The sequence below is a fragment of the Colletotrichum fructicola genome (assembly GCF_000319635.2).
Source record: "Colletotrichum fructicola Nara gc5 chromosome Unknown KSG_Nara_v1_contig05, whole genome shotgun sequence".
In the NCBI taxonomy this organism is placed as follows: Eukaryota; Fungi; Ascomycota; class Sordariomycetes; order Glomerellales; family Glomerellaceae; genus Colletotrichum; species Colletotrichum fructicola.
In genome coordinates this window covers 388591-413212 of record NW_027094055.1, presented here as the reverse complement: position 1 = coordinate 413212, position 24622 = coordinate 388591, and the positions used below count along the sequence as shown (strand labels likewise).

The 24622-nt window shown below is 55.6% G+C and overlaps 12 protein-coding genes across 12 annotated transcripts; 4 read left to right on the top strand and 8 right to left on the bottom strand.

Annotated features, from left to right (window-relative positions):
- Positions 1-1175: 1175 nt before the first annotated feature.
- On the top strand, positions 1176-2378 carry CGGC5_v008796 (uncharacterized protein; the record flags this gene model as incomplete). Its single annotated transcript, XM_032034874.1, has 1 exon — positions 1176-2378. One exon carries the CDS (start codon positions 1176-1178, stop codon positions 2376-2378), a length of 1203 nt encoding a protein of 400 aa, XP_031886124.1.
- Positions 2379-3511: 1133 nt separating this feature from the next.
- On the bottom strand, positions 3512-5410 carry mrr1-3 (Citrinin biosynthesis cluster MFS transporter mrr1; the record flags this gene model as incomplete). The annotated part of the gene is made up of 5 exons (XM_032034875.1): positions 3512-4540; positions 4593-4844; positions 4898-5059; positions 5108-5304; positions 5353-5410. The coding sequence occupies 5 exons, from the start codon at positions 5408-5410 to the stop codon at positions 3512-3514; spliced, it is 1698 nt and encodes a 565-aa protein (XP_031886130.1).
- Positions 5411-6227: 817 nt separating this feature from the next.
- Positions 6228-6813, bottom strand: PFDN4 (Prefoldin subunit 4; the record flags this gene model as incomplete). The annotated part of the gene is made up of 4 exons (XM_032034876.1): positions 6228-6420; positions 6480-6547; positions 6606-6737; positions 6796-6813. 4 exons carry the CDS (start codon positions 6811-6813, stop codon positions 6228-6230), a joined length of 411 nt encoding a protein of 136 aa, XP_031886129.1.
- A 336-nt stretch (positions 6814-7149) lies between these two features.
- On the top strand, positions 7150-7553 carry wip1 (Inner kinetochore subunit wip1; the record flags this gene model as incomplete). Its single annotated transcript, XM_032034878.1, has 4 exons — positions 7150-7245; positions 7298-7329; positions 7382-7463; positions 7527-7553. 4 exons carry the CDS (start codon positions 7150-7152, stop codon positions 7551-7553), a joined length of 237 nt encoding a protein of 78 aa, XP_031885949.1.
- A 1303-nt stretch (positions 7554-8856) lies between these two features.
- CGGC5_v008792 (uncharacterized protein) lies at positions 8857-10435 on the top strand (the record flags this gene model as incomplete). The annotated part of the gene is made up of 5 exons (XM_032034879.1): positions 8857-9035; positions 9097-9124; positions 9185-9713; positions 9765-10165; positions 10217-10435. The coding sequence occupies 5 exons, from the start codon at positions 8857-8859 to the stop codon at positions 10433-10435; spliced, it is 1356 nt and encodes a 451-aa protein (XP_031885950.1).
- A 2556-nt stretch (positions 10436-12991) lies between these two features.
- BOT1-2 (Cytochrome P450 monooxygenase BOT1) lies at positions 12992-14765 on the top strand (the record flags this gene model as incomplete). Its single annotated transcript, XM_066152061.1, has 6 exons — positions 12992-13163; positions 13264-13787; positions 13841-14003; positions 14071-14339; positions 14395-14558; positions 14615-14765. The coding sequence occupies 6 exons, from the start codon at positions 12992-12994 to the stop codon at positions 14763-14765; spliced, it is 1443 nt and encodes a 480-aa protein (XP_066008332.1).
- Positions 14766-15062: 297 nt separating this feature from the next.
- On the bottom strand, positions 15063-16899 carry CGGC5_v008790 (FAD-linked oxidoreductase ZEB1; the record flags this gene model as incomplete). The annotated part of the gene is made up of 3 exons (XM_032034881.1): positions 15063-16317; positions 16377-16577; positions 16637-16899. The coding sequence occupies 3 exons, from the start codon at positions 16897-16899 to the stop codon at positions 15063-15065; spliced, it is 1719 nt and encodes a 572-aa protein (XP_031885948.1).
- Positions 16900-19103: 2204 nt separating this feature from the next.
- On the bottom strand, positions 19104-19524 carry CGGC5_v008789 (uncharacterized protein; the record flags this gene model as incomplete). Its single annotated transcript, XM_032034882.1, has 2 exons — positions 19104-19285; positions 19356-19524. 2 exons carry the CDS (start codon positions 19522-19524, stop codon positions 19104-19106), a joined length of 351 nt encoding a protein of 116 aa, XP_031885945.1.
- A 618-nt stretch (positions 19525-20142) lies between these two features.
- On the bottom strand, positions 20143-20763 carry CGGC5_v008788 (uncharacterized protein; the record flags this gene model as incomplete). Its single annotated transcript, XM_032034883.1, has 1 exon — positions 20143-20763. The coding sequence occupies one exon, from the start codon at positions 20761-20763 to the stop codon at positions 20143-20145; it is 621 nt and encodes a 206-aa protein (XP_031885946.1).
- A 627-nt stretch (positions 20764-21390) lies between these two features.
- Positions 21391-21831, bottom strand: ogt (Methylated-DNA--protein-cysteine methyltransferase; the record flags this gene model as incomplete). The annotated part of the gene is made up of 1 exon (XM_032034884.1): positions 21391-21831. The coding sequence occupies one exon, from the start codon at positions 21829-21831 to the stop codon at positions 21391-21393; it is 441 nt and encodes a 146-aa protein (XP_031885943.1).
- An 851-nt stretch (positions 21832-22682) lies between these two features.
- On the bottom strand, positions 22683-23306 carry HUB1 (Ubiquitin-like modifier HUB1; the record flags this gene model as incomplete). Its single annotated transcript, XM_032034885.1, has 1 exon — positions 22683-23306. The coding sequence occupies one exon, from the start codon at positions 23304-23306 to the stop codon at positions 22683-22685; it is 624 nt and encodes a 207-aa protein (XP_031885944.1).
- Positions 23307-23673: 367 nt separating this feature from the next.
- Positions 23674-24068, bottom strand: CGGC5_v008785 (uncharacterized protein; the record flags this gene model as incomplete). The annotated part of the gene is made up of 2 exons (XM_066152060.1): positions 23674-23900; positions 23954-24068. The coding sequence occupies 2 exons, from the start codon at positions 24066-24068 to the stop codon at positions 23674-23676; spliced, it is 342 nt and encodes a 113-aa protein (XP_066008474.1).
- Between the last annotated feature and the right edge of the window lie 554 nt (positions 24069-24622).

Sequence of the window (24622 nt, the reverse complement as noted above, 5' to 3'; positions counted from 1 at the left end):
AATTACCACCACCACCACTACCACTCACACGTCGTCGAATGCCGTGCCGTCATCACCGGCGCGGGTGGAGCCCGGACACTCCTGGATTTAATGAAGAGGGCTCCGTCTGTGGGCTGGGGGAGGCGGCTTCATCTCTCGTCCCATGCGAGGGCTGTGCGTGCGGTGGCCGCACATCGCGTCTTTCTTAGCTTCTCCCATGAACAGAGAGAGAGTGAGGGTGAGACGTGCCGCCACACCCACCACCACCACCACCGTTTCCCCGGTTGGCGTCCTCGACCCCAAGTCTCACAGTCTCACTCCTGCCCTCTTTTCTCCTCCCCGTCGTGTGCTTGCTTGGTGCGGCCCCTACGCAGTAGGTCCGTCTCTGCCTGCCCTGCTTCCACAGCCAAAAACCCATGTCGTTCTATGCGGGCCAAGCAAGCGTTTGGCTCCATATTCGGCCCACCCCTAATGCGGTGCGATGCGCCTGCGCCGCGGTGCCTGGCGAGAACCAGAACCTGAACCTGGCATGCGAGTCGAGGTGTGAGTGGCCTCGGCCTGCCTGCTCAAAGGCGACCCTGGACCTGCAATTCCAAAAGTCCATCCAACTCTCTGGCCTTGTCACTCCTGGCATTCGCGGTCCCCAAGATGAAGGGCCCACGGCTCTAAGCTGGCTCCAGCAAGGCCCCTCCCTCCTGCTAGGCACCCTAGCTTCCTCCTCCTCCGAGGATTGAGATCCTATCCACAGCCTACAGTCCAGTCCACCACCGTTCGCTGTCCACGTCCGCGCGCCCCCTTGACCCTGGTCCAGCTTGCTCACACCCCCATGTCACTTCACTCACATCCACCACCGTCCATCCACATGCTGCTCCACGGGCTAAAAGGACTCTGGCCTCCTCCTCCCCTTCTAAATATCTTCTTTCCCTTCCCTCCCTCACCCGCGATTTTGCTCTTTTCTCTACTCTCCACAGTCTTTCGTTGTCAGTCCTCGGACACCTTACATTCCTTCACACAAACCGACGCTCACTATCGAGTATCCCATTCGTTCTTTAGCGCAACTGAGTCTTGCAGCCACAACCTTGAAAAACCAGCATTCGCGGAATTGATCTTTCGCCCCTTTACGAACCCCCTCGATACCGAACATATCTATCCCGTTGGAGATTTATCCGAGAAACCCTCAAATCCAAGCATTCAAGATGAAGTCTACCGTTGCCGCCGTCGGCCTCATGGCCACCCTCGCCAGCGCCAGCGCTCACCAGCCCCGCCACTTCCACTGGCGCCGCGACAACTCCACCGCTTCCGCTCAGCCCGGCTACACCACCCTTACCGTCGAGGTCACCGAGGTCGCTACCATCACCTCTTGCGCCCCTACCGTTACCAACTGCCCTGCCCGCAGCGCCACCCTCTCTGCCTCTGACCTCCAGACCTACGTCGTCACCAACGTCGTCCACCTGACCGAGACCGTCTGTCCCGTCTCCGAGGCCGAGAGCATCTCCAAGTCCCTCGTCCAGGAGCACTCCACCGGCTCCCTCCCCGGTGTTACCCGCACCGCTCCCGCCGTCAGTGCCACCCCCACTGGCCCGGCCGGTGTTCCTCTTACCACTGGCGGTGCTCCCCCCGCCGCCGGCGTCCCTTCGCAGACCAACTCTGCCCAGGACCCTACTATCACCAGCCCTCCCGCTGGCGACGATGAGGATGAGGACGATGACTGCCCCGCCGATGGCGAGGTCGAGACCACCGTCACTCAGATCGTCACTACCAAGACCCTCACCATGACCGTTGGCAAGGGCTCTACCGCTTCCGTCGTCACCACCGCCGTCCCCACCACCATCGAGTCCACCGTTCTCGTCACCAAGCCTGCCACCGATGGTGCCGTCAAGCCCTCCGCCTCTGTCCCCGCTGCCGGCTCCGTCACTGGTGCCGTCGGCTCTGAGGAGCCCACTACTACCACCACTGCCACCTCCACTGGCACCCGCACTGTCACCATCAAGCGCCCTGGTGCTTCCGGCACCCCCGGCTCTGGCTCCGGCTCTGACAACGCTGACGCCGAGTGCTCTTGCCCCGCCCAGGTCACCGTGACCGTCCCCGCCTCCACCGTCTACGTTACCATCGGTGGTGCCTCTGCCACCCCCTCCGCCCCCGTCAACGGCGCTGGCTCTGGCAACAACGGCGGTGCTGCTGAGCCCAGCAAGACCGCCTCTGCCTCTGCCCCCACCACCACCGAGACCGCTGATGACGGTGAGGACGACGATGAGTGCCCCGCCGATGAGGAGGAGGTTGTCACCCTCTCCACCACCGTCACCGTTGCCCCCTTCCCCACCAACGGCACCGCCCCCGGCGCCGGCAGCGCCAAGCCCACCGCCGCTCCCGCCTACCGCCGCTCCAACAAGCTCTTCTAAAGTGTTTGATGTAGATTCCCCCCCGCATGTCAAGTTATCATTTTTATGAGAAGAATCTATGATTCATGAACAAACACATTTTTATCCTTCTTCACCACATTTGTCTTGTATACAATTCTTTGGGGCCGTGAAAAACAAAGCGAAAGTTCTTTTTCAAAAACAAGTGTACACCAATGTTTCACACGATATACATATATGGGGGGGAGAAGAACTTTCTGCTTACATTTCGGCTGTTCCTCTGTGGTTGCGACAATCCTTTTTAGAAGAGAGGGGGGCGGACAAAAAGGGACGACACCGGGCGTGGCCAGTCCACGTGTCTTTTGGGGTGTTTCTGGTATTTTTATCAAACGGGTCTTTTCGAATCCATCGAGAGGGAAGGAAAGCATTTTGCATTTTTCTCGCTTTTTTTTTGCATTATGCGTGCGTCGTGTGTGTCCGATTTTGCAAAGAAGAATCCAGAAAATTTCAGTTCTTTTGTATATACTTTTGCTATCAATGGGGATGAGGTTTGGTGAAATCATGCTCTCTCTCCCTCCATGAATGAGATATCTGTTTGATGCCGACATGAAGTTTGCTTTCGAGTCTGAGCGAATGTGAGATGTTTGCTTGTAAGTGAGCCGGGTCAATTGAGGTGAAGTGAGATTTGACTTCTGAGACATGAAACATGAGTTGCCTGTTTGGGCAGGCACAGTCTGCAAGCAACCCGGCGTTTGTCCTGCAACTGGAATGGAGTGACTGGTTCCGAGAGCATGTCACCTCGGCTGCTCCCGTCAATTCTTAAACTTGATGAAATCGTTCATAGGGTCGTTCCTTGTCTAACTGTCTGTTTTGCATGTCTTCTTTTTTGAAAGCTCTTAATGTCTGTTATGTTGTTCCAAATATTGGTTCATCATCCTACTCATGACGAAGTATCATGGTCTTTCCAGCTGTCTGGTGGCAGCTTATTGGTGTGACTCCGCCCTTTGTATTACTGTGGATTTTGGAGCATCCTGTTCCTGGATTGTGAGTCCCAATGCCCTTCGAGAGCCCTATTATGTACCCAGTCGATATGCCATCGCTCAGGATCATGGCCATTCTTCTGCGGCTGAGTACCGCACTCGCTTCGATGCTTTGCAGTCCAATCCACCCGTAGATCATACCTCCTCTTTCATCCTCAGAGCTCCCCTCCTAATCTCCTCCCGCCGCCGCTGCGCCTCGACCTTCCGCTCCATCTCCTCCTTCCTCTCCCTCAGCGCGATACAGAATCTCGACCCGGCACGGATCTCCTCGCCCTTCCATATGAACACAAACGGGATGACGCACATGACGGCGCTCAGCCCACCGAGGAGGCTGCACGCCCCCGCGATGCCCAGCCTGTTGAACATGGGCGTCGTCGCCAGCGGGAGCACCACGGCAAGCAGCGAGCGGCTCGTCGACGCCGCGGCGTTGGCGGACGCGGCAAAGACCTCGTACGCGTCGGTGAGGTAGTTGAGCAGCGCGATGAAGATGAGCATGAACCCCGCGCCGAAGGGCAGGCCGGCGAGCATGGGCACGACGTAGCTGACGCCGTCGCGCGCGGACCAGCCGAGCCAGAAGAGGGAGACGAAGAAGAGCGGGCCGCCGACGCAGGCGAGCGGCAGGCGGCGGTACTCCTCCTGCTTGGCCCAGGTGTGGCCGTCGGCCTGCGCGCGCAGGTGCCACCGCTCCCAGGCGAGGAAGACGGGCACGGCGAGGAGGGCGCCGCCGCCGATGGGGAGGTAGGCGAGGCCCGCGACGCCGGGGGAGAGGCCGTAGAGCTTCTGGAAGATGATGGGGAAGGCCTGGAAGGACATGTAGAAGATTGTGTAGACGAGGGCGAGGTAGGCGCAGGTGCAGCTGACGATGGGCTCGAAGAAGATCATGCGCAGCGGGCGGGTGAGGACGACGGTCGCGAGCTGCTTGAAGTCTGTCCTCTCGAGCTCCGACGGGGCGACAACGGAGGCGGCGAGCGAGGGGTCTGCTTTGCGGATCCTGCGAGCCCGGCGGACGAGGAGGACGGGGCCGTAGGTTTCGGGGAGGAAGACGAGCGGGAGGAGGGTGAGGCCGGCGTAGATGAGCGCGACCCAGAATGACCATCGCCAGCCGATTGACGTGGAACAGAAGCCCGAGACTATGGGTGCGAAGAGAGGGCCGAAAGTGGTCATCTGGGAAAGCATTGGAAAAAGCCTCGAATAGGGGGGGTTGAGGGAAACATACCACCATGAATGCCGTCATTGCACGGCCGCGGGTTTCGTGGTTGCCATAGACGTCAGCCAGAATGCCTGTCACGATTGCGATGGGAGAACTGGCGAAGACACCGACGAAAAGGCGAAAGACGAGAAGAGAGGGCCAGTTCGGGGCTAAAGCGCAGGCCATTGTCCAGATGGTGAACATTACAAAGGTGACGATTGTGAGGGTACGGCGGCCGATGTGTTCGCTCAGAGGAGCCCAGAGGACGGGGCCAAAAACCTGCCATTCCTCACTTAGCCACAGTTTTGGGACAGCTGATGGATTTTACGTACATAGCCGATCAGGTAGACCGAGATGGGGAGAACTTGTGCCTGTTGATTTGTGATGCCGAATTCTGCGGTAATGAAGGGGATGGCGTTGGAAGGGAGTGCTGAGCCCAGCGTGCTGTTGATGACTTGCATCATTGTCAAGCAGAGGATGAAGAACTTTTTCTTCTAGAATCTGCGTTAGCAGTGTAGTTGAGCCAAGATGCAGCACCTTACATTTGACCAGTTGTATGGGTTCTCAGGGTCGTTCTCCTCCCACGACACTATCGTCTTTTCATCTTCGTCGCTCGATGAATTTGGACTGCCGCCTTTCTCGTCGTCAAGACCCTGCTCTTCGCAGCGAGCCTCGTATCTCTCACGGGCATCATACTCGTCTATCCTCCTGACGGCGTCGGTCAAGGACGAGCGGTTCCCTACGAAGATCAGATTTGGCAGCAATGGTCACGCATTCTTAGACTCACGTTCAAGAGACGGAAGTCCGCTTTCTACGTCCTCTCTGGGTTCGCTGCTATGTGACATTACGAACCGTTGGTGAATACGCAACCTCTTGGCAATGGCCTCAAGTGTGCGTTGGGGTTTTCATAGTAAGGGCACTGAGGGGGAGGGCTCGAGGCCATTATTAAGATGCAAATGGATGAATAATGAGCCCGAGGGGAACATGGGGCCCGAAGATCGGGTGTCTGCATGCTGCATGTGGGTGATCACCCTTCTAGACTTGTGGACTGAGACGTTTTAGCCTTTGTTTCTACCACCTTTTCAGACTCAAGCAACTGAGGGCGCATCGTGAGTGGGCCGGGTGTAACAGAACAAATTGAATCGTTATCCCCGTCATCGCTGACGGAATGGGGGGAGAGGCTAGATGGCGCAAAGGGCGTGGCAATTCATTGGGTCATCGACCACATCGGAGCCGAACCGCAAGTGTCTGACCCACAGCATGCCTCATCCGGCCGTGCTGGTGGAGGGTCTTTTCCGGCGTATTCCCCGGGGCCGCCCCTCCATTTGGCGGTCACTCGGCATCTTTTAGGTAGCCCGATGGTTTTGGGCCGATTCGCAGTAGCCCATTTGATGCCGTCACACACGAGACCGGGTCTAGAATATGCAGCTGCTAGGTCCGCGCTTCGTAAAATGTTGCAGCGGGAAGCCTGGCCCGGCCCTTGGGCCTCGGAGCGGTGTGCTCGCGAATCGTCTGTTGGTGCAGGGTTTTCTGCAATGGCTGGCTATTGCAGCAGCGGACTACTTGCGTGTCCCATCAAATTCAACGTTGGCTGTCTGTGCCTGTAGATGGGCGGGGTCATGTGTGCGAAAGGCCTTGTTGGTCGTCCAATTTGTGCTTGATTCATGTCTCGAGGTTGATGCTCTTCCCGAACCTGGCGTATAGCTCGACCTTGAGTTGGGTCATCTCCTCCTTGATTGTCTCCAGCTTGGATTCCAGCTCCTCAACCTCCTCCTCGATCTTGGACGATGCCTTCTCAAGCATCTCGAGTGCCTGGGGTTGCGGGACGTGGAAGTAGGCGTCGCCAATCTTGTATCTGTCGCTCGTGTCAGTGCATGCGTTTGATGTGCTCGCCGGAAGGGTTCGTTTGCGTACGGCACGGCCTCGTCCTCGTCGGCGAGCTCCAGTTCTGTGTTGAGGTCGTCGAGTTCCTCCTTCTCCTTCTGCATGTCGGCTCGAGATTAGCTGGGGTCACCGATACCACAGGATAACACCACTGACACTCTTGTTCTTCAGCTCATCTTCAATACCGAGCTCGCGCGAGTGCAGACGGCTGAACTTGTTGATCTTGTCCTGGTCCTCCCTGCGGACCTCGACCTCGTCGCCGATGGCCTCCTCGTCGGCCTTGCTAAGCTGTGAGATGAAGTCAGCGTGAAACTCTGTCAAACATCTTCTAGATATCGAGGCTCACCATGCGCCTTGACAGCATCTTTGTGGTATGTGATGCGACTCGTCGTTACGGTCGGAAAGGTGCTGGCGATGCTCCTGGCGGTTGACGACTGACGCAGGAGCTCCCAAAAAGCTCAAAAGGAGGGTCACAGTAGCTGCACACAGTGCGGCGGGGTCATGCACTGCTTCTCAGCACCAGGTGTGTGCTCCGAGCTCGTGTCTTCACCTCGGGAACTGCCGCCCCCAAACAAAACAAACAGCGTCCCCCCACCCTCGGAACGTCACACCGAACTGCGACACAGAGCTCACCTCAGCGAATCTACCTTACTTTGACATCTTCACAACAACGCAATACCCTCGCTCGTCGACAGTCATAATGGCGCCCGGCCAGAAGGCTTATCCTCGCGGTACGGTCAAGAAGATTGTCAAGGCGCATTCGAACTGCAACCTCAGCAAGAATGTGGACGTCATGGTCGGTTGACTGCTTTCCGACGCGTCGCGACGCGCCGCTGACTTGCTGGCAGATTTATCTCGACTACGTCCTCTTCATGCAGACGTGAGCATACCCTGCAATCGCTGAGAAAATCTGACTTGCTCACATTTGCCAGTCTCGTCAAAGAAGCGGCCATCGAGTCCAAGAAGTCCGGGGAAAGAGGCATCACCGCTAGAAGCGTCAAGAAGGTCACCGCGGTAAGTTCATTCAGGCGCCAACCATCTACGGGTTTCACACAGAGGCTGACATAGGTTCAATAGGACACTTTGACCAAATTCAAGGGCTGAATCAGTCTTAACCCATCGAGAACCGATCCCAGAAATTGCCCGACCGAGTGTCGCGTGGCACTATATACGTATAAACAATCGGCGCGTTTGACGTCGCCCGGAGCAGCTTTTCATTTGAGCGCTGCACAGCAGTCAGGATTATTGAGCGCAGCAAATGCCACGCTTGGGGGTAGCATGCTGCAGGCGCGTCCGGATTGGTTGCTGCGTGGTGAGTCGGAGAAAATCCATGAACCGGCAAGCCGCATGCCTATGATTGGGCGTTTGTTCTGTTTCGGAACCACCATGTCCGTTGGCAAAACATCCATCAACAAAGGCCGGTAAGCGTCGGTTCATCCGAAAAGACGAGTAATAGTCTCGTCAACCTTGGACGGCTGCACTGCATGGCTTTGAAATCAGACCATCTCTAGGGGAGGAGATGGTTGGAAAATGGGCAGTTGCGTGCAATGAAAACAAACGCTGGGCGGGTGCTCCCAGTCACGAGATGCGCTCAGAGCAGTTGGCGCAGATGAAATGCGGGGGATTAGCGCCCATGTACGGATTAAAAACGGGCAAGGAAGTCACTTTACTTTTTACCCATGGGCGTTGGTTAGCTGCCCTGTCTCGTACGTCATCCAATTGATGCAATTGAGTGCCGCAATAGTGCTCCGCGTTTCCTTCAACAGCGATTGTACCAAGTGAGACGGCAACCAAATTCCATTCAAACCATCTTATCTGCTGGTCTGATAATTGCTGCTGAAACCAGGCACCCGTCTTGCCGTCGGTACTTCATCATGTACCTTTTCTTCCTCTCAGTTCTAGAACCCAGCTGGAGACAGTGGATGCAGGGGAGCGTAAGGGAAGGAGGAGGGAAGGAGCCCGCAGCCGGCCGCCGTGCAGGGGTCTCAGTGTCAGTCGGGCCCCTAGAGCCCACTTAGCCTCAGCGCACCTCAGCTGCCTTACCGGACCTGACCTCACTACCTACCTGGCCTCACGGAATCGGCCTTAGCCTCCCGTCCCGCTCTCCAGGTCACCTAGCTCTCGCAAACATCCAAAAATCGCACCCGACCAAATCTTGCTCACCTCACCTACAGCTCTACCTGACCTGACCTGCACTTCTCCCCATCACCATCCCTTCACCCTAAGTATCTTTTTCGATCCTAGGGTCGGCCTTCCATCATCACCCATCGAATAACCTGTTCATCCATCTTACCTGCGCACGCCTGCTATTATAGCTGGCTACCACGTCACCCGGAAAAAATCCCACCAAGCTCGAGCTCACGCGACCCCGACCGTGTTGTTGACTGCCATACCACCCAGCTTCAACATGGCCGCCTCTCCCGTCCAGAACCCCGCGGTTCAGTCCGAATCCAAATCCGCCAAGAAGAAGAAGGCGAAGGCCATTGAGCGCACCGAGTCTCCTGCTCCTACTGCCTCTCCCGCTCCCGAGAAGGCTGATGGCTCCGATGAGTCCGGCGAGAGCCCCTACATTCGCGAGCTCCAGAAGTGCGCACTACCCGTCAATTGATGCTTCTGGTCTAATATTCTAACTCTTTACCGTGTTCAGGAACCTCCGCAACACCAACAAGAAGCTTGTTCGTGCCTCTCCTTCCCCTCTCTGCGCCAAGCCTCCCCGCTAACACCCTCTCCTACAGACCAATGCCTCCAAGATTGACAGCCTGATCGCTGAGAATGCCAACAAGACCCTTGACGAGCTTGTCGCGTCGCGCGTTATTAACGCCGACCAGAAGGCTCAGTACTTGAAGAAGCCGGCTCTCCAGGCTCAGGCCCAACAATACGAGGAGCAGCTTGCTCAGTACAAGAAGATCGACCAGGAGTACCGTACTCGTGCTGCTAACGAGAAGGCTGAGCTGGAGAAGGCCTTTGCAGAGAAGCTGGAGAAGGAGAAGGCCGAGGCCGTTGCCGAGGTCAAGGCCAAGCTCGAGGGCGACTCCTCTCAGTCTATTCACAGCAAGCTCCTGATTCTGTCGCAATTCCTTCGCCTCGCCGCTGCCCGCCGATCTGAGGAGGCCGACGCCACTATCGACGAGAACGCAGCTCTTGAGGGAACTCTGTTGGCTATCTATGCCGGTGACGATAACGCCGTTGCCGCCATGTTGAAGCTGATTGATGGCACCGACGACAAGACCTACGGAGTCGCTGGCGAGGAGCTGAACACCACTTGTAAGCCTCTCGCCGAGATGAGCCCTTGCTGATCATGCTAACCCTTCCAAGTTGCGCAGGTCAAGCAGGCCTCTCTGGCCTTCAAGGTCACCTACGACGAGGCCGCCGCTGTCGAGGCCGAAACCGCTGCCGCCGAGGCTGCTACCGATCCCACCGTCGCCAACGCTACCGTGAACGAGATCGAGGCTGGCGATGATGTTGCCCTGACCAACGGCCACCCCGAGCAGAACATCGAGAGCCCTGCCAACGCTAACATCACCAGCGGCTCTGGCAACGCTGCCGGCGAGAGATGGGACCAGAACGACAACAGCCTCTCCGAGTCCCAAGAATGGGTCTCCGTTCCCCGCGACCCCGCTGAGACGGAGACTGGCGTCGAGGCCACCCCTGCTGCCGTGTCCAACACCCAGTCCTGGGCTGACGACCAGCCCGAGCACCAGGAGGCTCAGCCCGAGGTTTGTGGATTGCCCAGCCGTGCCCTGACGGGTTTGACTAACTCTATCCAGGCTCCTGCCCCCGCCGCTGCTGACCCTAACGATGGCTTCCATCAGGTTCAGGGACGCAACCGCGGTCGTGAGGGTGGTTCTGGTCACCGTGGTCGTGGCCGTGGCGAGTGGCGCGGCCGTGGTGGCTTCCGCGGCGAGGGTCGTGGTGGACGTGGTCGCGGCGGCCAGCGTGGAGGTTCCGTTTCGATGCGCGGACCTCGTCGCAACGAGGAGTCGTAGAGGCGCTCTGTTCGACGGCGTCTTCGGGCATCCCGGCGACAGTCAATGGGGTCTTATTCCTACGCGTCGCCGCGTGTCTCCCGACGAAATCTTATGAATGAGGCATGGCGACGCCCTACGCAACGTGATTTACTGCAAGTGCTTTGATCGGTGTCAAGGCCTAGGGTATTGGGTAGGGGGATGTTGTTAATGAACATATAGGCATTCGGTTCCCCTATGGTTTTGCGGTTTACGGGCGGTTGGCATGGTCTGGGGTGTCGGGTGGCGTGGCTTACGCTTGTACAATACATAGCATGACTTTGGGCCGGCATACAAAAAAACCTGGAATGAGACGATAATACCCACGATTTGAATTGAGAGAGACCATATGCTGGTATAGATGATGTGATGAAGACTGCTACCTGCCTAGGAGCATGGCATGGGTAACTGAAGGCAAGTCAACAGAAACGATGGAGCTCCCATTAAGCCTCATGTTGCTTGATGAACTCCCCCAAACAAGAGAAACTACCCCCGACATTATAATTGTGCGCACAGAACCTGCTGTTGCTGCTCCCAAGTGGAAGAATCACATCCGGTACTTGACACTGGAAATCAGTCCCAGCTAACAGTTCAAGACTCAGGACTGACACACCTAGACGCCAGTGTAGAACGATACGAGACAGAGTTGTGCAAACCAGTCAGAGGTTGGTCGTTACCGATGTGAAAGTTTTGACGGCGCCCGCAGCAAAGACAAACTTCAACGTCAGTGAGTTAAACCCCACACTCCTCAGTCTCGGAGACAAACTTACTGAATCGTTCAGCAGTTGCGGCGGGTCAACTTGCTCCCGCACACAAAGCTCTGCTCCTGGAGGCAGACATGTTGCGAAGTGAAGGGCTCCATGCAGCGAGTGCAGAGGCGCCGGGTGAAGTGCCCGAAGAAGAAGCTATGAGATTGGGTGCAGCTGCTCATCTTGAAGAAAATGCGAGGTGGGAATGTCATAGTCAACCGGATCCTTTCTCTCTCAGACCGTGCATGTCTCTGGTTGTATAAGTAGCTCCTTCCGTTCCCCCCTTTTTACCACGTTACGCTCACATCACGTTCCGCTGTATCCGCATCATGAAACACGTAATCAAGGCAACGTGCATGTCAGCCGCCCGACCAGGCTACGGGTGAGGTCGAGGACGAGTGGTTGCTGTTAAGCATACCGACATTCTCACCAAGGCTGCCGGGCTCGTTTCCGGGAGTTGCTGACTGGTTCGCCGGCACCCTTGGCGGGCGGCTTACGGGGGGAAACGGGGGGGAAACGCCTGGGACTGCACGACGATTCTGGATTGGGTGGGTTGGGGTGGCCGTTCTGCTCGTCTGACGTGCGGGGACGATATGCAGCAAGCCTGTCTGGGCACTCGGTGAGCCTGGACAGCCGTAAGCAGTGTTTGAGGTGAGGTGAGATGACGATTGCGGGCGGGACGGGTGATCATGAATAGTATGTGTTTGTCGAGGTGTTCGGTGCACTGCATGAGGCTCTATGGAGATCGTGCAATTGCTGCTGGCTACCGAAGATCGAGGGGCACCAGGTGAGTGTAAGTGATTGCTTTTGATGTAATTGGGGTTTATACGAGGCTCTTTGGTTAGAAGGGGAGAAAACAATTTATTGGAAGTCTTCGCGGAGTTCCACACGGAGATACGGGGACTTGCAAAGCAAAACTGCTTCGAATACTGACGAGAGCATTAGGTTCACAAAAGACATCTGCAGAACTTCAAACAAGATACAAGTTGCTGGTCATCACATGGGCACTGCACAATGCCGCTGCTAATACACAGCCGCGATTCTATCATGTCCTTGCCTAGAGACATCAGATAAGCGAGTTCGGATTCACGGTCCGATGTTGTCAAGTTAGACTTCATACAACAAATACACTGCCATCTCTAGATAACGTCAGAGCAGACGGTCTCGAACTCATCCCGACACCAAAGCTGCAACTGCTTAAGCATATCACAGTTTCGCCGCTGACTAAGAGTTCGCATTCCTCCAACTCCCCGTTGATCGCCAGCGGCGCTTGCGCGTGATGGGCACTAGACGTGCTGGCGGCTTCATAGCGACAGCGCCTCTCAGACGCCAGAGTATGAGGGTGTTTCCGACTGCATGGTCGGCCACTCAAGCTCCGACCCCCGGGTCCATTGTCGAGGCGTCGATCCTTTTTGCAGAGGAAGTGTTGCAGGGAAACACGGCCGCAGCTGCGGCCGTTGGCCGAAAGACGTGTTCGGCCCGCGAGATCTATGTTCTATCGCCGGGGACTACACACGGCCCGAAGGCAAGCCACTCAGCACCATCTTGAAGACGATCTCAAGAGCTTTGCATCGTCTTTCTTTCGACATCCAGAATAATTCACTTGGATGACGTCTACAGCAAGAATGTGCGTTGAGTTGCTCTCAAAAATTGTAAATAAAAGGCTTGGCGTTCCGCCCTTGGATTTTGACAGTAGGCATCATCAACACAAGTGAACTCGAACACCTAAAGCATCTCATCTCAAAACGCTTCCGCAATCACACAAGCTTTTCTCATAATTTCAACAAAAATGCATTTCACAAGTTCCCATTCTATGCTGGCCGGTGGGTGTGCTGCGTTGGCTCTATCATATCTCATCCTCCGCACTATTTACAACATCTTCCTCCACCCCCTGGCTAAGATCCCAGGTCCCAAACTCGCTGGGGCGACCTCTTTATGGCTTTTCTGCTCCGACTTCAAGGGTCACGCATGCAACGACCTCTCAAAGCTTCACAAGCAATACGGCAAGTCCTCATCGCTGCCACCCAGCGTCTAAACGTCATACTAATTCCCAACTCTTAGGCCCAGTAGTCAGAATCTCACCAGACGAGGTCTCCATCCACGACATCGACATCTTCCACAAAGAAATCTACTCCCAAAACACAAAGTTTCAAAAGTCAAAGTACTACTACCACGCCTTCCACAGCCCGGACTCGAGCGTCTTCTCTGAGACCAACAAGGAGGTCCACGCAAAGGAGAAGCGCCTCATGTCCCACGCCTTCTCCAGCGCCAACCTCGTCGGCTACCAGAAGAACATGTATGAGAACGTGGCTGCGTGGGTGAAACAGTTGCGGAGCTATGCGGAGGCAGGTCGTGTCATTCCTTTGTGGCATGCAACACAGTGCCTTACCCTCGACACCGTCTCTGGGTTCAGTTTTGGATCCAAGGCGGGAGCGCTTGAGTCGGAGGATTTCCATCATCCCTTGTTTGTCGGTTTCGAGACGTTCGCACCGCTGGTAGTGCTCTTCCAGCAGTTTCCGTTGCTGCAGCCCATCTTTGGCGTGGTTCAGAAGTTCATGTCCTTCGGGTTTGGACCAATTCACCAAGTGAGTTGATTTCTCGTAGACGCTCATGTTGATATGCTGACTCTGAGGAACAGGGAGCGGAGAAGGCCCTCGATCGTCTCAAGGAGAAGAAGGAGCAACAGGAAGAGGAATCTGGGATGATCATGTTCGACAGCATGGTTGCCCGCGCTGAGAGTAACGGTATTCACATTACACCGCAACGCTTGGTGCAGAACGGGAGTTTGATGCTCGGCGCTGGTACGTCAACTCATTTCATTTGTCAGGCTGTATCTATAGAAATGTCACTGACCATGTGGGTTCACAGGCACGGGGACAACTGCTTTGGTCCTGACCACCGCCATTTACCACCTCAACGAGCAGCCTGACCTGTGGAGCAACCTCCAGACAGAGTTACTGAGCAACTTCCCCGATTCTCTTAATGAGCAGCCGGATATTGTACAACTGGAGAAGATCCCCCTTCTGGAAGCATGCATCAAAGAGGCCATGAGGATCAGTATTCCGATCAGGGGCAGATGGCCTCGTGAGGTGCCCAAGGGAGGCCTCAGCACCCACGGGTGTTACCTTCCTGAAGGCGTAAGTTTCCAGAACTCATGAAATTTCTTAGCAGCGTGTCTGACACGGTCGATAGTACAATGTCTGCTCCTCGGCTTCGTTCTACTGTAACGACGCAACTGTCTTCCCGGAGCCCGAAAAGTTCAAGCCAGAGCGTTGGATTGACGCTGGGAGTGCCCACGACATGCAGCGCAACCTCGTCGTGTTTTCTCACGGGTCTAGGGCTTGCATCGGACAAAAGTAAGTTTACAAGTTTCTTTACCGCAATGGCCTAGAGCTCTACTAACACTTTCTAGTTTTGCCCAAATCGAGTTGAAGATTGCCTTGAGTCAGATTGTGATGAACCTGAACCCGGGGAGAACAGTCGACCAGGGTCTCGAGTTTCACGCGCACAGCATCACCTCACCAGACGGGCTGGCTCGCGTTGTTCTTGAAATCCCTAAATAAGAGATATTGGCGTCCTCAGGGTTTAGATTTTAGTATCATGGATTTGTCGGGATGAGAATGAGGTACTTTGATGGATCAGCGATACAGTCATGCATATAGATCAACGTCCTAGAGTTCGATGCGTTTTTGTTTCGTCATTAGGTTTTCATTTCAATTACTCTAATACCGTTATTTGCGAGGCCACGTTTTGCATGAATAGGACTTTTTTGTGAACGAGTGAATGAGAGCATTTTAGCCCCTGTAAGCATTAGATATATGTACTACAACCCAAATACGCCTCCCAAAATCCCATCATAATCATGCACGGCACATCCTGCCATCAGCGGCAACGTCCCAAACATCGCTACCGACGGTCTTGAGCGCGTAGAACACGCCCGTGGAATCCCACTTCTGCTTGATCTCCAGCAACTTGTCGTACTTGCTGCCGAAGAACTTCTCCTTCCAGCCGTCGATCCTGAAGTCGACCTCGTTGACGTAGTTGCCGCTGCCGGGGGTCGCGGCCTCGATGGGTGGCATGATGTCGTCCGTCATGCGCTTCTGGTCGGAGATCATTGTGTCCCACTGGGCGGGGTCGTTGCTCCAGGCGGTGGAGTACTGGACGTGGATGGTGGCGTCGCGCCAGTGCGGGTTGACGGCGTTGTCGACGCCGGCGGGGGCGGAGGCGTTGAGGGCTACACCGGCGGAGAGAACGCCGTAGGTGTCGGCGCCGTAGCGGATGGCGTCGATGTAAGTGGCACGGGATGTGGTGTCGGAGAGGACGGAGCGGGGGACGAGGCGGGAGCCGAAGTTGTAGGACTCGACCTCGACGTGGCCGTAGGGGAGGGGGCCCATCCACTTGTCGTAGTGGTCGCGGTAGCTGGAGTAGTTGGTGGCGGCAGAGGAGTAGGGGATGGAGAGGTCGGCGAGGACGTCGAGGAAGGGTTGGAGGATGGCCTTGGCCTCCTCGGCGGTCTTGTTGTAGGCAGTCAGGGGGTTGATGGCGAAGATGGAGCTGCTGTAGAGGAAGACGACCATGGCGCCCTGGTCGGTCATGTTGGGGAGGAGGGAGTGGAAGGAGTCGAGCATCTGCCACCACTTCTCCTGGGTAGTGTAGGACGCGGCGGTCTGCAGACCGACACCGCCGATGTTGGCATCGGGGTAGGCACGGACGGTGACGGAGGTGACGACGCCATAGGTACCGGGGCCACCACCGCTGAGGGCCCAGAAGAGATCAGAGTTCTCCGTGCGGGAGGCAGTGACGATCTTGCCGTCGGCGGTGACGACCTCAAACTCAAGAGTCTGGTCGGCAGCCATACCGAAGTTGGTGGTGAGGGCGGAGTGGCCACCACCCTGGATGTAACCACCAGCAGGGCCGACGGTAGGGCACTCGCCGCCGACAACGACGAGGCCGGCGGACTTGCCAGCCTCGGTGATCTCGTAGCCGAGAACACCGGCGCCCATCTTGATGGCGGGGCCGGACCAGAGATCGTCGGACCAGGTAGTCACCTCGATATCCTTGAGCTTGTGGGTCCAGGCGGCGAGGGCTCCGGCGCCGGTTGAACGGCCGAGGTGGCTAGGGGACAAGTGGGTTAGCGGGAGTGTGGGAGAGATTTCCGGACGAAATAAGCTTACTCATGACCCGTGTTTCGGACGAGGAAGCGGATGTTGTTGTCCCGGGCGAAGTTGACGGTCTCGACGACGTCCTGGGCGGAGGTGACCTCGACGGCGTACGAGACGTAGTTGCCGATGAGGCAGGGAAGGGTGCGGTCCGTGAAGGGGTCGCAGGACTGGTTGGCGAAGTAGCTCTGCATCACGGAAGACGAGGAGGGGAAGCTGGGGCTTGTTAGTGGTTGCGCCTTTGTGGTGTTTTACTGTGAGGGGCCTGGACATACTGGGTCTCGGGAAGAACCCAAGCATCTTGCAACGCCGTGCATGCGGCCTCATCGTAGTTGGGGTCGTGGCAGACGGAGCCGATGGGCACGGTCGCGATGAGCTTGCCACCGACGGTGGTGTTGAGGGTGTTCCACGAGTCGGTAGAAGGCCAGGCGGCATCACCGGGGAGGACACGGCAGGTGTCGTCGGCGCGCTTGGGAAGGACACCGGCGGCGGCGAAGGGCGCGGCAGCGAGGGCCGTGGCGATGATGGAGGACTTCATCTTGGCAGGGCTGGAGGAGGAGCGGAGAGCCTTGAGGAGAGGGTGTTTAAAGGAATGACTAGGCTGCTGCAGGGAAGACTCCTGACGGCGAGATGAAGCGAGAGGGCCATGACGGGATGGTCTTTATATTGAAGACGGTCCGGCTTTCTTGGATGACCCAGGAGCAATGCACAGTTGGCAGTTGGTTCACTGGTTCTTCCTTGATTGCGGCACAGGCACAGGCACAGGAGCAAGAGCTGCGAACATCTGGACCGGGCTGTGTAGACGAAGGCCCAGAGGGGAAGGGGACGCTGTCAATCTCCCTCCCGGCCGCAGACTCTCAATCCGCGGCGCCAGGGCCGTGACTAGGTTTATCCCCTTTTCGGCAGCTTGTCCGGCATTGTGTGGCGGCCACGGGGTAAGTGTGCGGAGCTACAGTCCCCATTGTTTTCTCCTTGAAGCAAGGTCCGGGGTCCTTTGGCATTGCACCTTTCTCGAGTTCTTCGGTCTTTATCCTGGAGATCGACACGAGGGTTCTCTGGACGGGTTCGTGCGTGCGGTTGAAGGAATCCGACAATTTGGAGGCCAGCGGTTCGGGTTTGGGGCTTAGATGCTGGGCGGCGCTGGAAATGAGTCGTGCGTGTCAGTCGTTCGATCCATAGGGCAGCCTTCTGGAAGGCTTATGGAAGAAAATGATTGGGGGCGTCGCATAAATTCGAATCTCGCCAAGTGCCGGGGGTGCTGGTCAGGGGATGCGCATCGTATGCATCGGACGAACAGCTGAACAAGACAGGTCCCAACGTCCAACACACATGCGCAGCAACAACTCGATGTGTGCTCACTCAATCACTGTTGGTGCTGAATTCTTTCGGCCGCCACTGCAGCTTCTGCCCTGCAAGTGGGAGACATGTCGATAAGTGATCCCTGACTCATGGAGTTCACCTCGGTTGCGCCCCCAATCGGCCCTGGCAAAGGTCGTTGGCGGCGAATGCGACCCTTGCCCTTCCCCCTGATCTGGCCCCATCTCCATCTGGTGTTCGTCCTGTTCCTGCAGCACAGGCCTGATGCTGGCTTCCAAGCCTTCTTCAACGGGGCACTGGCTTCCAACATCGAGAATTTCGTAACGACGTTTGAGCTGAGCCGAATTAACGTTGGCAACGGGAAGGGCTGACGGTTTGTGCCCTACGCCGCCGGAACGCCACACACAAACATGCTCGTGTTAGCGGCGCGAATATCTCAATCGTTTGTCGTCATCGAGTGGTCTATTTTGAGTTGACGCAGGGAGAGGCCAAGGTTGGCTAAGACATGTGCATGTCAGTCCGTAAGCGTGTAGGGTGCATTCGGTCCACGAAGAGGTGCGCTCCTTTCTTTTTCTCCTGTCGGTTTTCGATAGTCTCAGGGACATGTTCCTTCTTCCGGCGATGGCGGCCATGTTTTTCGCAGCATCAACGACAACATGTGCCGATGCAAGATGCAGGTGGCAGCTTTGCCGCCTCTCCCGTCCACACCACCACGAAAACCAATCTTTCGAATGGGATTTCTTTTCTCGGCCAATAGCACCCACTAGCGTCACCGTTGCATGGCCTAAAATGGCTCCAACGTCTAAACATCCAGACTTTTGCTCCGAAGCTTAGCAGGGCCGCGATGTCACCGGCCCGGGGCGAAAGAGGAGGTCCAAACGTTGCAGGTGGCGACATCGAACCATATAACTTCGGCGATATTGATAAAAATTTGGTTTAACCCCTCGAACAGAGTCACCAACAACCGTCAATCCGCGTACGACCACGCCGTATCGTCTTCCTTAGCCTCGGATGAGTCCCGAAGTCGGTTGCTGCCGATACACCTGAGCTCTGCAGGAGAGAAAAAATACCCCGGCCCCATGCTTCGAGAAGGGCCCCCCCCTCACCTCCTCCACGCCAGCACGTGTGTGTGTTCGGGATGAGGGGCCGGCGGGCTGGTGGGCTTGGAGGGGACAACTGCGCCGGGATCAAATCTCGGTGGTGAGGTCTGTTTTGAGCTCGTGCGCAACGTGGACGGTCTGTTGGGCTGACGCAATGTCTTATTCATTCCGATGGTGGGACTATCGTTCTATCTATCCTTCCGATTTCTTCGGGTCCGAAGTGTGTTGTGGGCGCACAAAAGAGTTGAGGCTCTGCTGCAGGCCTTCGCGTTCCCTTATCACAGGCCCTGTCACGGAAGACGCGGTGCTGCGCCAAGCCAATGGCTTACGTCCTGTTGCATTGCACGAAGCCCACTTCTCCCGCCGGACTTAGCTCGATAGTCGTCGCATGAATGATCGAGACCGCGCCGAGACCCTGTCTGCTGGGCTCTGGCTCGAGAAACGCGCAGCGCGCGGGATTGTTGCCTGGAGGGTATATGAAGACGTTTGTCACGATGCCGTTGCTGGCTGTCAAAAGTGTCAGCAGGGGGTCGCTTTGCCTCGGCTCCGGGAATGCGCTCGATTGAGGTAGGCTCACCGACGGGATATCCTGAAAGCGTCTCAGGTACGTCAAAGAGGTCGGTAAAGGTGCCATTCTCATAGGTGAACGACATGCCGAACACAACGGCGGGGTCGTCTTCCTGAGGGGTAGGGGCTGTGGCGGCGAGGGTGGCGAGGAGACTCGCGAGGGCGGCGGTGAGCTTCATCTTGACTCCTGATATGCGCGCTTGTCGCAAAATTTCAGGAAATTGTTCAAGACCTCAAGGCTTCCGGTTCATTATATGAGATTGAAAGTCTCACTTGTCCATGATGCTGACAGAGAGCCATCTCGATACGAGCACTTGTTTTCGTTCGCTTTGCGGGCAGTTAGGTGGAAGTCCGCACCATTTTCTTGATCATGTGATCTTGCACCCTTGGAAAAGCGCAGATGTCGTTTCTCAGAGCAATTCGGTGACCGGCGCACCCAACACAGGTGCTGTGTAGGCTTTCAAGCACCACTAAGATGCGTAAGTTGACATCCGGCAACTTTCACCAAGCAACGTGATTGTGGCCTGGACAAGAAGCTGTTCGAAAGTCGCATCTTGGCAAAGTCACGCTCCGTAAGGCCAATGCAACATGGAATTGAGGTCATGACATTCTTGGGGGCGGAATTCCATACGACGCTTGCGGGGCGATGTGCCAATTTGCGGGGTGTGACACTGATGATATATTACCCTCGGACTGAATCGCGGATTTTTAGAAACTAAAACAGGATGCAACCAAGCTGACTCGTAACTCATCACGACGTCAGTTCAACGACACCTCTTGAACAGTATCCATTTCTCCTAAGTGAACCGTTGAATGAGCCAATCCGGATGCCATTGGCTGCCGTCAGCATCCTGACATCCCGTGTTCCCGCCCACTGAGACTTGGCTGTTCTGAGAGAATGCCAAGATGGAATCTCGAACCAGGTCAGCAACATCGGTGTTGCCGATGTAGCCTGCCGTCGCTGGGCGTGGGTTCGCCCGCACCGAGAAGCCGCAAGTGTTGATGGAAACCAAGCGCGACCACGAAACACCATTGGCATCGAGGTCGGAGTTTTCCACTCGAAAGTAGCCGCCGGTGCTCGCGAAGTATTGTTGCAAGAACTGGCAATCATCTACAAGAGGGGCGTTGGAGTTCCAGTTATTGGTAAAAGAGCTGCCGCCACATAAATCGTAGAACGACGAACTTGGTGTCCAGCCACGCTTCGCGTTAAGGTTGCGAGAAATCGGAGCCGGGGCGTCGGCACTGTCTTCTGGCGTGAATTCGGCGAAGAAGGTGGCAGTTCGAGTGTGGCCGTCTGGGAGGGTGATCTCTTTGGTTACCGGGGTACCGGATTCGAAGGTCGCATCGCGCCTGGGCAACGTGACTGCCGCCGTGGCAGACGTCAGGAGGGAGATGGTCAAAATGGTTTCGAAGCGCATGCCTGCTATGTAGAAAGCTGAGTTGGTTGTGATAAATCAAAACTTGTCTTGAGAAATGGCCTCTTTTATATTTTCCTCTACTGAGAGGAACATATGCGTTCGCGCTTGAGACCAAAATCCGCTCACGAGGGCATGCCATCAAGATGCATACCGCTAACAGTCGAAGGTGCCATGGAAGGAATGGCTAATTGAACAAGTGCAAGGCATTGGTGCAGAAATCATGCCGACGAAGTTGACTGTAGTGAAGGAAGAACTTTGGTGAAGTCGGACAATCGGAGGATCGATAAGTGGTGATGTGTGTATGTGACGGCCAACCTGTGCCGTTTCGCCAAGGAATCTCGCCGCGATCTTGCATGAAGCTTGCTTCATGACTTGCCATATCAAGCAAGCAATCCCACCTCCAGGTCGCTGGAAAGCGCCGAAACTCTCTCAATGCGGACAACTCAAAGTCCGGGGTTGGCTGGTGCTTTTGTCGACTAGCTGACTTTTGCGAGGAAAAGTTGTACTTTATCCGGAGCCATTCATAAGAAGGGACAAAGAAAGAGCACGAGTGCGTAGGTCATCGCTACACGCGATTTGCACATAATCCATCGGAGCAATCGAGTTTGAATGGAGACTGATCAATAATCAAATGAAAGCCATGAATGGGGTTCCCAAAATTCTGCCATTTGACCCAAACTTGATTCCTTCTTTCCGCAGAAGCGACCTCTTCTCATCCAGAGTGATGCCCTCTCCATTCTTTGGCCGCTTGCCCTTGAAGCCTCCAAGGTCTCCACCAGTGGCAATGACTCTGTGGCATGGAACTTGTGGCGCGTACGGATTGCGGCGCAACGCGTTACCAACAGCTCTTGGTGATGACTTGAGATGGTTGGCGAGTAAGGCGTATGTCGTGATGTGACCCCTGGGTACTTGGCACAGGGCGGTCCAGACTCTCTTCTCGAATTGCGTGCCTCGATGGGAGGCGGCGATGCGATTGATTTGTATTTGCATCTCTTCGCCCTCGGGAATCTTGCAAGAAGTGATGTCGCGCGCTACTGGCGACGCTTGGGCGACAGCGGTTCTGGCCATTGTGGTGATGCGATGGAGAAGGGTGTTGGGGATGTTCCGTGTGTCGATGATGTTGATCTTTCAATACAATATAGGGAAGTTGAAAGGATAACTCGATGAATAAATACGCAGCTGCTCCGTTCTCTGAGTCAACGGCGAAGATTTGGGGATTGTCAAGTGAAGGGCGCGTCGCAATCGCGAAGGCCCGGGCGGGGCAAAACGCGAGTCTTGCACGAGCCACGTGACCTTCATTGAGACGCTTGCTTTCAAAGTGACCAATGGCAACAGTCTACGATGGTGCTGGCTGGCGGCCTGTGTCATAAGTCTTGCTCATGCCCAGCTCATGTAATGGGTAATTAAGGGACCGCCTACGTTTTTCTGTGTTTGCGCAGCAATACTTCCTGTGGATTTCATGAGTTCGATCGAGGACGACGGCAGCAGAGATAACAACAGCAACGACGATGACGATCGTAATGAAAAATGGAAGTAAACCCGCAGGCAACACAGGCGGCCTCATCGTTAGAATTGAGGCAATATTTTAGAGCTACCCAGGCAGGAGTTCAAGGAATTCGACGCGACACGGCCCAGCCTAATTTGCAGTATGTGAGCATAAATGTTGTTGGAATGCTTTTTACACGTAATTTAATACCTGAGTATACAATGCCATTTTGCGCAAGTCTTTGCAAGTCGTTCGAGAATGGGTATCCTCATCTCCAACCATTCAACCCATGATTTCGTGGTCTTCCGATAACGCCAAAGTCAAATCAGTCGTGTAGAGGTGCTTGCCCAGACGTTCCAAGCCTCTCAGGCAGCCTCAGCCCCGACTTTCGGTCCATCCACCTGAATCGTGCTTTATCCGCAATGCTTGCTCCTTAATCACCAGTGTCAACCTCCAAGTCGATCTGCACACCGTTGCTGACACCGTAGTCCTCCAGCGTAAGGTGGTCCTTGAATGGCCGCTCTCCCTGGCGCTTCAGCAGGATCTCGTGGGGCTCCCGACCGACTCTCTGCGCCACCAGGATCTTGAACATCTTGACGGGATCCGAGGCTAGGCAAGGAATCGCAGCCTTCGTGCCGAGTCGGTCGTTGACGTGTACGATAATCATCTCTTCGCCGCCGGCAGCAGCAGGTGCGGGCGCGGGCTTCTCTCTCTTGGGTGGCTTCGTCGTATCCTTTGAGCTCGAGGAGCCGGCTTTGCTTTCTCTTGGGCCTGAGTCGCGATCGCGGTCACGGTCGCGGTCGCGCGGGCGGTAGCTGTCGTTGCGATCACGATCGCGGTCGTTGTATCTGTCGCGATCTCTGTCTCGGTCGCGGCGGGGAGAGCGGGATCGATTGCGGTAGCCGCGCTCCAGGCCTCGTCTGTCGTCGCGATCATCGCGGTCGTCTCTGCGGCTCTTGTCCTTCCATCGGAAGCCTCCTTGCTTTTTGGGCCTGTCTCTGTCTCGGTCGCGATCGCGCCGGGGCGAGCGCGATCTTGGCCGCTCGCTATCTGCCATGGCGAGCTCGGATGGGTTGTGGTGTTGGAGTTGGGCACATTTGGCACCGTTGGACGAAGAAGCAGTGACTTCACTGTTCCACGCGAACGTACCCAGTAATTATGCACGAGCCACCCGCCAAAGCTTGCCGCTGTAGACCAACCCGGCTTATGTAATACAACGAAAGGGCCTGAACATGTTCCGCCGAGTGTCAAATCCTTGTTCCGTTCATCTCACTAACATCGGACTGGCAGCCTCCATTTCTATTGAACTCTTCTATCAAACCAAACCGGATCTCAAAATAGAGACACTCCAATGTTTGCGCCATATTTATACATAGAAGTTCCATTCTATGCTCACATAGAAGCTTGTTCCGTCGTTCCTTTCCTCAAGTTCTTACATATCCGACCTCATTGGACCCGTACGCCGGCCAGCCTCTGAGTGGATGCATGCCGTAGAAGCTATCTGGACACGGGGCCGCATCCACCTGGAATCCTATGACTGTCCAAGTACGAAAGCTTGGGTATGATTGCCGTCGTGTGAAGCTCTCTTCATAAGGTGACGACTCAAATTGCATCGACGTGTCGTTCGCGAAGGGCCTGAAGGGTTGAGTGGCTGAGGACTGTCAGTCTTTTTCGGTCCGAGTGCTAGAGATCAGTCCAACATACCCTGACCGAAGCAGTATCGTCGGCGCCTGCAGCATTTCCAGAGGATGAAGATGGTCGATGGTAGTCCCACAACGAGCGATACGATTGCAATAATGGCCTCCATAGTCACCTCCATTTCAGCGATACCATAACAATTCTTTGCAAGGGAGAGATTGTCGTTCGAGTTGAGACTGATTTTGAGCGAATTGACGGTAAAAAGAGCTCCGAAAGGGGCTGGCATACGTTGAGGAAGTAAGAAATCAATGACAACTTGTTGGAAACGTCGACTTCACCAGGAATAAACAAGTTGCGGTCACAGTGCTGTATGTGACTAACAAGCTTAGAAACACGAGACGCGATGGAAGTTGAAAGGTCCGCAATATTCGATGCTCTTATATTTTCATGGAGTTTCTCTTGGCGGGAAAGATATCATAACAGTGTCGAGGGCTGCCTGCTTTTCAGACATTGGTATGAGCGAATGGGGAAGCGATGCCCCTGGAGACTATAGGCATTGTGATCTTGCAGGGCTGCACAGGCGTTCTGCTTTCTCATGTCAATACAGGCAACAAAATCATTTCAGACTACGGATTGAGCCAACGAGAACCGCTTACCGTTGTCAAGTCGGACTTGATGAGCCGTCGGCTGTCCCACTCACTTGCCATCGGGCGACACAAGCAGGCGACCTCATCA